General features: G+C 45.5%; 1 protein-coding gene across 4 annotated transcripts in view; it reads right to left on the bottom strand.

Moving 5' to 3' along the window:
- Positions 1-12,216, bottom strand: part of LOC118224015 (connector enhancer of kinase suppressor of ras 2-like) — an 83,135-nt gene that overhangs the window by 44,646 nt on the left and 26,273 nt on the right. For all 4 annotated transcript variants that reach the window (XM_035411164.1, XM_035411162.1, XM_035411163.1 and 1 more), the window contains exons 3-7: positions 5,777-5,979; positions 5,504-5,591; positions 3,075-3,116; positions 907-1,026; positions 172-231 (exon numbers count right to left, since the gene is read on the bottom strand). In XM_035411164.1, the coding sequence (XP_035267055.1) occupies positions 172-231; positions 907-1,026; positions 3,075-3,116; positions 5,504-5,591; positions 5,777-5,979 (513 nt within the window). The remainder of the gene's footprint in view (positions 1-171; positions 232-906; positions 1,027-3,074; positions 3,117-5,503; positions 5,592-5,776; positions 5,980-12,216) is intronic.

Below are 12,216 nucleotides of genomic sequence, written 5' to 3'. Positions count from 1 at the left end.
CCAATACTCCCAGTCCCTATTCCGTACTCTGCTGGATGTTTTACTACAGGACCTTCTGACGCCAAAGGCTGACAGTCGAGCACAGTATAATACATCTTACAGGATATCACAGGGCGATGAGAAGTCCACAGTAGGCAGTGGATTTGAGGTGTCTGAGGCACAGATACTCACATTTTCAGTGGTCCCAGTGATGACGTGAAGCCCATCGTACGTGGACTTGATGTACATCCCCTGATCACATGGGTGAGAGAAGGGAGGAGGAAGAAAAATGGTTTTTGGGCAAACCAAGCTCTCATGAAATAAACTGTAAAACAAAATTGTGTTCAGAAGCTGATTGGGGCTTGCTTGAAGCAAACAGTGTGACGTCCTGGAGGGAGATCACAGTCAGAGACTCTGTTGAAAATTCCATTGGAGGAAAAGGAGTATCAAAATTCCTTTTGACAAGGTATTGTTATATTATATTCAATGTATAAAGACAACTTTACTGACACGCCAGAAATATTAAATGTTACAGCAATGTGCAGGAGGCTCCTTACGTTTTAGATGCCTTTAATTATGCTTTCTGAAGCAAAGCTTCTGATATGACCCCTCATAAAATGTGCAGGACAGTTTTCAGGAAGCATATTCAAGAGATGCACTGAATTCTTCTATTATTTCCATTATTACATACTTATTTTAATAGATATGACCCCACACAGAAGAATGCTCAGTGACAAATTAACTCTGATAGTCTTCATTTGACATAGTTTTGAAGTGTAAAGTCTGTTAGTTTCTCAGTTGAATTGACACTGAACGTTTTACCATTTGACAACTGGAAACATTTGTATCCAATTGAGGGTTTGCCATGCCTCAGAAGGCCCTCTGGGAAAAGAGTCTTCCTGAAGTGGAATAGAACAGGAAACCTACCAGGCCCTCACTAGGCATTACATTAGTCAGGTGCACCACCTCCAGGTGGGCTGACTGGGAGACCAGGGAGTCCGAGGACAGAGAGATGATGTGGTCACATATTCCAGACAGGGTCTTACACTGCAGAGAGAGGGTCAGGGTTAGGGTTCAGTTTGTATTTTCCATGTACGCTGTTTGTGGGTTCAACAAATTTCTACATTTTTCCTAATTCATTTTTATTTTTTCTTACTAAAACTACTGGAAACCTACTAAACCTGTATTACATGTATAGTTTAGCAGGAGGCTATGTTTGCAACACAATACACGTTCGCAACCAAATGAAACGATTTACAAACAAAGCCAGAGTCTGAACAGGACATTATCCTGAAAGAGGATGTAGAAGAAAATAATGAATATTCTAATAAGATTGCAAGTGCACCTGGTTTTATAATTGGTTCATTTAAAATTAAGTTTATAGCTATGAGAAAATGAGAATAGCCTATTTGGGAAACTCAACAATAATGTAAGTAGGTTTGATGAGACTCTTGTTTGACATAAAACCGTCTTAAGTGATGAAATATCTCTCTCTCTCTGCCCCATATGTTCAATGTTCAGATGTGCAAGTTGGTCACGCAACCGAAATGGTATAGAGCACCATCATTTGAGTTAAGAGTTTTACACTGAGCAGGGTGTGGAACAGTGGTTATTACAAAGGCCAGGATGGCGATAAAAACCTTGCAATGTAGGGTCTCATTTCTGGGCTCCTAACACACCGACACAACACAATGACAGCATTCAAACAGAACAAGGCTTTTCAGCTTTAATCTAATTTACTTTGACAACAGCCACAATGCTCATTGACAAACCTCTACAGGCAGGTGTAAGGGGAGATAGTAGACGAGATAACATAAATGCAATCTAATTTCCCCTTGAGCAAGGTACTTAGCCTGAGTTGCCCTTATAAATCTGCTGCTGTGCACATGGCTAATATCTGAACAAATGTAGTATGCATACATTTTCTATAAAGTTGTCTCTTAAAGTAACCTTAATGCCACATTCCTGCTCAAACTTACTTTGAGACCTGGGCATACAGTAGCCCAAAAAACTACAATGGTGCTTAGTTGCCCTCATCCCCTTTTTTCTTGTGTGGAGTGAATTTGCATCACAGTCCACTGGTGTCATTTTGTTTCATACAGCACCCCTTGCCATCACCACACTGCGTTCCAACTGATACTGAACTGCCCGGACTGATTCCAGATCAGTCACTACTCAAGGAGCCCTGTAACAACCAGTTTTGAAATGGCTATATACAACAGTAAATATTGATTGACTGATTCATGCTTTGGCAGTTCAATACTGATTTAATACTTAGAAGCTATTTGTGGACTTGATAAAAACTGTTATCTATTATATATATATATATATATATATATATGTATGCACACACACACACACACACACACAGACAGGCTTAGACTGGCTGTGCCCATGTTCACTGATTCCCTGCATGTTGGGTAAACCACAGCTGCTGCATGTGTCCGCTTGCCCCTTCCTCAGCCAATGCTCACTTTTCACTTCAGCAGCATGTGGGCCTGTGGTTAGAGCATCAGGTGTAGGGTGCTCATGCACTGGAAAGGATTCAGCCCTGGTACCCTTACGCCAAGTACTTTACATCAGATTGCTCTTGACCAAAATGAGCTGCAAAAATAGATTGCAGCACATCATATGGACAAGTTATTATCATTTCTAAACCCAAAAAAGCCTGAGAAGGACTTTGCCTACTCAACTAAAAATTATAAGAAATACAAAGCCTCTTAAGTGTCAATTCAAACGCCTGAGTGGGATAGAAGTTGTTACTTTGTACCAATTCAATAATGGAGCCCGTTAACAAAGGGATCTGTATGCACATGGCATACGTTTAGTAATTGTGTGGACCAAAAGCACAAAAAATACAGCTTTAAAAACCGAGCTTGAAAAAATCATTGTATAATGTTTTGACATAATGCAGCTCTTCAACCATGAGAAGCCACCGTACACCAGGAAATCTGCATACAACAGTCTGATTTATTTATGGCTGGTTTATTTATTTATTTAATATGCTGATTTGAGACCAGAATATCCCTTAGTCTATCTACTGTGAGCAAAACTTTTATGGGAGGCACAGAAACTAAAGCAAGGTAAGAACTCACCACGTGAAGAATCTTGTTTTCCGTCTCGTATACTGTGCAGTCCTGCATAAGAATAAAATACAGTACATATCAGAGCCAAAAAACCCCAGCGAGTTGCACACAGGCACACTTTTGAAAATCACAAACATGTTTTGCTTGGTACTCTTGAGATGGAATAGTGGTATTAGAGATACAAGACATATAGAGAGGATAAATATGGTAGGAATAAGATAGACAAACTGGAGATATCAGAGGAAGGAAAAATAATGGAAGGAAGAGAGATACAGGAAGGGGACATTTCAGAAAGAGGAGATAAAGCACAGGGAGGAGAGATACCAGTTGGAGGAAAAATATGGAACGTCAGATACGACAGATTTTGTGAGAGAGAGACATATGAGGGAGAAGTAGTTAGACCAGGTCTCTGTTCCCCTTCTCCTATCCTGTCCCCTGATACACACTATATATCTGATTAGTAGAGGCAGTAGAAAGAAACCTTTTAAAAGCGAATCCACACTCAAGTCGCAAATTTACCAAAATAGTATTGTTGTGAGGACATGCGCGCACGCACACACACACACACACACACACAAACTGCCCGCCAGCGGCCATCTGCAGGAGCCCAGAGCAGTCTGCGTGAAGAAATGGCCCCGTGCCACTTTACCCCCGATTCCACAGCGGCGGCGGCAGAGCACAGTGTGTACCCCGAAGCTCAGCCAGGGGACAAACACACAGAGGAACGCACTCGCCGGAGGACCCAAACAAACACAAAGTGTGGGAGTCTGCCCAGCCAGGTACAGCACGTTCCATCGGGCTCCTGAGAGACCGCCGCACCGCTCTGCTCTCCAGGGTCTATGGGGAGAGAAGCAGCCGGCACACTGTGTATCAGGACGCTCTCGCTCCGCGCCCGCGAACCCTCGGCTGCGGAACAGGGCCTGTTTGTTTTGTTCTGTTTTTTTACCTCGGCCGTATTGAGAGCAGCTATTAAGTTTTAACCCTCTGTGAGAGGGCAGGAGCTAACAGCAAACAGGGCTCTCTCAGGACTGGGGTAAAGGTGCTCCTGAGAGAGAGAGAGAGAGAGAGAGAGAGAGAGAGAGAGGAGGACTCCCTGGTGAGGGGGAGCTCAGTATGGAAAGAGCCTTGTGTTGCGAGACCAACAAAATCCAGCAAGGGAGAGAAAAACATTAAGTTGGCCAGACATCTTCTGTTTACCACAAGTCTGAACAGCCGACCGCCACAGTCTCCAAACATTTAGACACCAAGGTAAAAGGACACAATGTAAGTCATTGTACGCGTAGAAAAACATGGATATGCTGCCACATCTGCAACAGAATAAATCCTGAACACAGCACTCCTTTGCCCCATATATCACACAGAGCAGATAATAGATGACAAGGTGTGGGGGTGTGTGCATATGTGTATGTGCTTACGGTATGTGTGTGTGTGTGTGTGTGTGTGTGTGTTTATGTGTGAAGAATGTAGATGAAGAATACCAGGGCCCTTATTCTTTAAGGTTCACAGAAGAAGAGTGCTGATCAATGATATCTTGTATTATGAGCTAAAAGGCAAAACTGAAGCTCGACCAAGCCTCCTAATCTGACAGGCTTTACCGATCTAGGCCCAGACTTCCTTCTTCTGTATAAGAAGAAAGGGTGAAAAGTGAGGGTCCACTTTAAGGCAGCCCAAACCCCAGCAGGAGGAGAGGACAGGACCCTCTGGTGTAAACCACTCCCATCATGCACCCCTCTGCTAGCAGCGTTCCGAGGTAACATCAAAGGGACCCGTTAACCGGATAACTGACCATGAAGGTGACGCATGTCCCTCGTCCCAGCCCAATCTCAAAGGATTCCCCCCGCCGCCCCCGTCAAAACCGTCGACCCGCATCGACAGGAGAACGACAGCATCAGTGCCTGACGCTCCACCGTCCCTCTTTGGGGCTCTCAGGCCCCGCCCTCCTCCCAGCCAGCTCGCCACCTGCGCGCGCTGGTCCCCCGCGGCGGCTCGGCTATCTCGCAGACACCAGCCGCTCCTGATTAAGACGGAGAATCCGGGCCGCCGCCTCGGGGAGCGCAGCCGGGGCGGCGCTTCGGTGATTCACCAGGCAGGTCACCGGAGCAGGGGCACGCCGCCCTGCGAGGGCCGTGGCGCGGGCTCCACAGAACCCCAGGGGCTGCTGGGACAGCGGGACAAACTGCCGCCTCAGATCAAACAGAAGAGCTCTCGCACTGAGACAAGCCCTGCCTGCAGCTCCGAGCTTCAGCAGAAGCCGTTTAATCCCCCCCCCCCCCCCCCCCCCAACAGCATGGGGGGTCCATCCCTGTGACCTACCAAAGAGACGTATTTGTTTGTGCAGAAGCGATGGAACATGGGAAGACTAGCTCCAAGACATCATAGGCTCTTCTAAGACATGGAATATGGAAGCTAGTGAATCATCTCAGGCATGGTAAACTTACCTGTTGCACTATAGTGGTTAACTCCAGGCACAGTTGAACGATGTTGTTTTTCAGCAGTGAGTACTCAGTCACACTGACGAACGGGGACCTGACAGAGATAAACAAACACAGGGTCGTTAGGAGACCTCTGCAAGCTGCACAGACACCCAAACATACAGTCAGAGGGACAGACAGACAGACAGAGAGCAGTCTCAAGCATGGGACAGGCAGGCGGACAGACGGACTGACAGAAGGATTCAGCGGGCAGGCAGAAGGGCAAGGGTGGGCACGCACCTGTCCAGCCAGGCCAGCAGGTTCTTGGCCGCCCCGATGAGGTCCACCACCGAGGTGAGGAAGTCGTTGGGCAGGCGACGCGAGGCGCGCCCGTCGTAGTGACCCCCGCGTCGCCGCCCCGTGATGAAGTTCTGCAGGTTCTTGGCCGAGGCGTTGAGCTTGTGCGACAGCGTGCGCAGGTTCTCCGTCTCCAGCCCGTAGTTCTGAAACACGTCCCAGACAGATGGGGTCACAGACGGGGACTCTGGACATCCCAGAGGACAGTCTCTCCCCGGCATAAAATGCATTCAGCGATTCGACATGAAGGAAGTCATGTAAGAGGCTAGAACACAGCACTTCCTACTTCGTAAAAAGGCCATTACCTACCACCCATTCCATTCACAAGCCATATTTATCTGTGAAAAGTGTCACATGGTGAAGCAGTGGGAGCTATTCTGAAAGTGTTTGGCACAGCCTCAGCTGACAACCACACCAGCTACTTGTTTCTGTAGTGTCAGGCGATTGACAAAGACCAGGGAGTCAGTAATGAAATGCAGAGGGACCAGACAGATAAACAACACAGATGCTATCCTACAGGACTTCATTTGTGCGACTTCTGTAGACAGAGAGGCGTGGTTCAGACGCTTGAGAAACAAGACACACTTGTATAAATCTGTAATGTTTCCTGTCAGAGAGGACTTTAGCAGATCATCCAATAGCCTGATTTTTCTCTGATGAACCTGATACACAATACCTTTCCATCTGCAAAGTTCCCTGCTGGCTGGCCTGAGCTCTGTGCAGGTGGGGAGCAATAGAGAGGCAGAGCTTCTTCTTCTATTCTTTTTTTATTTGATAATTTTCTGGGACATTCTGTTCTTTTGTCAGTTGTGCACATGTTCCACTTGAAATGTGTAGCCAATTCATTTGTATATGATTGCATCGAATGCTTCTTGATGCACTTTAAATGAGATTATTTTTAGTTTCAAAAATAGTTTTACTAATTCTATCTCTTTTTAAAAGTGACTTTTTGGTAAATGCACGATTTTGTACTTTCTGTGAGTTTCAGAATGGTAAGAGCAAATTCACCACTCTGAGAAAAGAACGAAATAACTTATGCTTTATTAAGCTATCAATGTCAGTTATCAGGCTATCACACATAAAGCATTTACCCTCTTGCAACAATTCTAGATTTCTACCCACAGTGCAAAACTGCCATCACACGATTTTAAGCAAACGTGTTTTTCACCAAAGTGGTGTAGAATGCAAATCACCTGCCCCGATACTTCATGAATATATTACATTTATTCTCCGTCTTTAAAAATACAGCAGGATGCTCATTTAAAAGGCAGATTCCTGCAGGTTCAGTCTTGTCTGTAGCCCTACAGACTGGCCTGTGATCCCTACAGGAAAGACTTTTTGTTTAAGCAGTTTTTTTTCTTCTCATTTGCCCACATCAGCTTAAATCAGCATCGCTGGGGAAGCTGACAGAAATGATTTCCCATAAAGCAACGCGTGGAGGACACTGAGACAGTTTAAGCCCTTCTGCGAACAGCATTGTCAGTAAGCCTCCAGCAGCACACATTGTTTCCAGAAGCATCCCAATGCTGTCTGATGTGCCTGCACTGAACCATGGGAGGGGCAGATGTGTAGCAGACTGTGGAGGTCAGAAGGTCAAGGGGTAATTCAGGCCAATCTAATACCCGCCCAGTTTGTTTTAAACCCCTTCTCACATGACCATGTTGTGCGCATCTGTGTGTGTGTGTGTGTATGCGTGTGTCTGAGTGTGTGTGTGTGTGTGTGTGTATGTGCATGTCTGTGTGAGTGTGTGTGTGATTTGTGTGTGTGTGGGTGTGCACAGTTTGTGTGTGTGTGTGTCTGTGTGTGTGCATGCGTGTGTGTATGGGTTGTGTGTGTGTGTGTGTGTGTGTGTGTGTGAGTGCATGTCCACGCATGTGTGCACACAGTGGTGGCCAATAATCACCTTAACTGACAGCCTCACGTCAAAAAGCCGAAAGTCTGAGCGTCTGAAAAACAACCTCTTTTCACCCTCTTGCCCATTTAGCTAGTTGCTGTGGTAACCTCAGGGCTGCACCACAGTTAATTGCACCCAGCCTGATGTCTTCATAATTCCTTTTTAAATTATTGTTTAATTTCCCCCCCTCTCTGCTGTTTGCTCTTTCCCTTTTGTTCACAACAGCAAAGCCAAGCCTGGCCTATCGCCCAGTCCAGGACTGGGTCACGCATTAAAGACCTGTTATCATGGAAGGTTATATAATACACAAAGGATGATGTAATGTAACAGGAAGAGACGGTGCCATTAAAAGCCTGCCTAAAAAAGGAGCCGACCCATCTTGACCATTTTGAGCACCCCCTTTCCTCCTCTCTGCTGACATTCAGAGGGAACGTTCCCTGGTTTTCTCTTCCGCCGGACGTTCCACGCGCAATTAAAATGCTAATTCCCCCACGGGGGGAGCTGAGCGGCAACAGGAGCGCGGCGAGTGCTGGATCGACGGAGAATCCGCTAATCCCGCCGCATGCTGCCAGGAGATAACGGCCATCTTTCTCTTCTTCTCTCAGTCCACATCGGCAGAGTGTGCCAGAGGAAGTGCCATCGGAAATAATGTGAGATGCCAGGGAGCACCACAATGGCCATTTTATAACAGGGGCGCTCACAATACAGTTTAAATAGCTGCTTAAAACTTAGGACTTAAATTCATACAGATGAATAGTCACTGAAGCAATTAAGGTTTACACCACAGAGGTGCAGTGGCAGTACCCAGGTAGGGATTTGAGCCTGCAACCTTCCGATAATTAGCTAATCGCTATACCACACTGTCACCTGCAAAAGTTCAAATCCAGGTTAAAATTCTTCGTATGGTACAGCCCAGTTTACCCAGTTTTATAAATAGAAAATACTGTGTTACATGTAAGCAATGTATTCATATTGCTTTTTGTTCTTCTTCTTCTTCTTCTTCTTCTTCTTTGTCTTCTTCTTCTCTTGAATAGCAGCCCGGTGTCTGTATGAACTGAGGGACACCGGAATGGCTGTATACAGGGATCTGTCCCTCCCCTCCCTGCTTCTCCCACAGCCATTACTCATGTCACCCTCCTCGCCATGGTGACGCAATGGCTACGCACAAGCGCTACTCCCGTGCATCGGGTGCAGATGGACCTCAGAGGTGCGTGCAGCCAGTGTGAATCACCACGGCAGTACAGGGGACAGAGACGAAGCGAGCGGCGGCCCGACAAGGAACACGAGACCCGCCCAGCGTCCACCGCCAGCGCCATGATCGTTAACATCACCATTATCCACGTCCTCACATCCATGGCGTCCATGCAGACATTTACACGGTCTGTAAAAAGTCCATAATCGCCCAAACGTGCAAGCAAGCACACAGCCGCGTACACATCCAGATTCATAGAAGATCAACCTCACAAAGTCATTAAGAAGATAGCAGTAACTGTCGCACAAAGCCATTGAGGCCAACTCATGCACACATACACGGACACACGCTCCCATGCGCACACGCATTCACACACACAAACACATGCACACACACACACACACACACCCTCATGAGTCATACGCAGCAACTGCAGCAGGCCCAGGAGGGATAGGACACGGACAGTACAGTCTCTAACCACCATCCCCCTGCCCCTCCCTCTCCCCTAAGCTTTGGTCCAATGGAGCTAGCAGTGACCAGCGGCTGTGTGGAAACTGCCGGCCTTTCTCTGTTCCCCTCCACCTGCATGTGCTGAATACATATTCACTGCAGTTTCTCAGGCTCCAAACCAACAGGATCAAACCCCTCTCCACCACGCTTTAACTTCATGCTGACAGCCAAAAATGTTACTCTCTCTAAATTTAATTACTTATAAAAATTAACTATTGTGCTGTAGACATGAACCGAAGACTGAAGACGTGGAAGTGCATGTCTACCCCACCTCCTCACAGTCGGATACAGCCGGAGAGCTGTCGGCATCATGACCTCCTGTGGATCAATGACCTTTATCAAAAGCACTGGTCCCTAATGATGACAAGCTTGACCTTGAGTCACCAATCAGGTTTGAGAGAGGGCAGGTCCTCCATAAGCTCCTCCAAATGTAGTTTCTGTAAACAAAGCTCCTTCTCCTGAAATTTCTCTGACATAGAAAACCCCTTCCCCACTGCCTCCAACAAACACACCCCTCCCCCTACTCTGGCTCTGACATAGAAAACCCCCTCAAATCCACTGTCTCTGACAAACAAGCCCCTCCCCCTGCTCTGCCTCTGACATAGAAAAACCCCTCCAATCCACTGCCTCTGACTAACAAGCCCCTCCCCCTGCTCTGCCTCTGACATACAAAAACCCTCTACAATCCGCTGCCTCTGACAAATAGCTACTCCCCCTGCACTGCCTCTGACAGAAAAAAAACCCTCTACAATCCACTGCCTCTGACAAATAGCTACTCCCCCTGCACTGCCTCTGACAGGAAAAAAACCCTCTACAATCCACTGCCTCTGACTAGCAAGCCCCTCCCCCTGCTCAGCCTCTGACATACAAAAACCCTCTACAATCCACTGCCTCTGACAAATAACTCCTCCCCCATACACTGTCTCCTCAACTATTCCAAGTTGATTTAAATTTCTCTCTCTGGAGTGTTTAGTGTTTACCATTCTCAGAGTCTGCCCAGTTTATCTTATGCAATGCTTTTACCTTTGACTGAATCAAACTCTTCCTGTTGCACTTGTATTCTCTGACTCCCCTACAGTAATTCAGTGACCTAAATCTTTCTCTATTAAATATAGACAGTCCAGATCAATCCATTTTTGAGAATTTACTGCATGATCTTGTGTATGATACATGAGATGTTTTGTTTAGGGCTATCTGCATTATCAAAACAGTACAGCATATATAATATTAAATCCCTCTCATTCAACCTTGAAATGGTTACAAATCATTGTTAAAAACATGCACACTTAAATGACAATACGTTTTTAGAAAAACAGCACCCCTTTGGATTAGACTACAGTTCAGCATGCTTTGGAGGCTAAGTGAAGGGAAATTTATTTTTCCTCAATAATTTCTATTTATTCATATTTTTGAGGAGAGAGAGGCATTTTGCCATTTTTGTCCAATCCCTGCTGTGAGCAGGTAAGTAGCTCATGTGTAACATTAAGATACATTTTCAATTTTTTATTATTACTGTTTTGCCCTTATTTTCTCCAAATTTGGATGCACATCACTGCAACCCCATCTGTCAGTTCGGTAGAGGCCAGACAAGCGCACGCTTTCTTCCAAAACAAAATGTCAGCTGCTGTGTATTTTATGTATGCACTCCACCAGTCAAGCCTGCACAAGCATAGAGGTGGAAGAAAATGGCTCATATGAAGCTTGTGCAGCGTACCCGTTTGACCAGAGGGGTCGCTGCTGCACTACTGAGCTCCTGACAACTGAAATCCCTCTCTCTCCAGACGACGCTACAGCCAATTAAGTGCTTCCCTTTGGGGGCACCAACGGTGCCGGCACTGGCTTTAATACCAGACCAAGGCCCATACGCAGAGTAGAACAGTGCCTCAACTGGATGAGCCACCCAGTTTCTCAATCATTTAACTTTTAATTAATTAATTGGTTTATGGCCGTTTCATGAAAGTTGTTTCATTGCTTAGTAAGTTTTAAGAAAATCAGAAAGAAGAGTATTTCTGTTATATGAAAAATAATACTATCTAGCAGCAGTGATCTATTGGTATATAATGAGAAGCAAAAAAAAAGGTTTCATACAAACATCTATGAATAGACCAAGAGAGAAAGTGCCCTCAGATGAGGATTATTTCTCAGAATGGACCCTGTGGGTAATTAAAGTACAGCACAGTGAGCAGCAGACTGCCTTCACAACTGTGCACACGTACAGTTTTCACACAAAGCACAAAGAACACTGTAGAGAAAACCTTCCTGAAAAGGAGAAACTAATGATTAAAGGGTTCGGCATTCCTGCCACATATTAATAAAGCATTTTGAGATAAAATAACATAGATTCTACCCTGCCAGCTTTTCACATTTGGCGTAATATATTAATATATGATCAATAAAAAAAGACTTCCGTTCTTTTGGTCACCTTTCTTACTAATTATTTTTTACTTCTCTTTGGAAAGTTGAAAGCTGAAATGATTTTGCTACCGGAGAAAAAATGCAAAGAAGTCAAATCTAAAGAACGTCGCTGCATTAAAGAACATATCCGAGTAAAAACAATCACTAATGCGGTGCAAAAACTTAGCAAAAATGAATAAATTAGGCATACAAAAGATTTGACCAGATTCCTGCCACATTAGGGTTGCCAATAAAGAGATGAAAGCAGATAAGCACAAAATATCAATCTCAGTAACTCGTGCGCTTACTTCCATCTGTTTGTATGTGTCCATGAACACTTACGGGCGCACACGTGTGTTTGTGTGCGCGTGCCACGGCTATGCCTGTTCGAAG

Source organism: Anguilla anguilla, chromosome 3, assembly GCF_013347855.1.
Source record: "Anguilla anguilla isolate fAngAng1 chromosome 3, fAngAng1.pri, whole genome shotgun sequence".
NCBI classification, from domain to species: Eukaryota; Metazoa; Chordata; class Actinopteri; order Anguilliformes; family Anguillidae; genus Anguilla; species Anguilla anguilla.
This window is presented reverse-complemented; position numbering and strand designations above follow the sequence as displayed.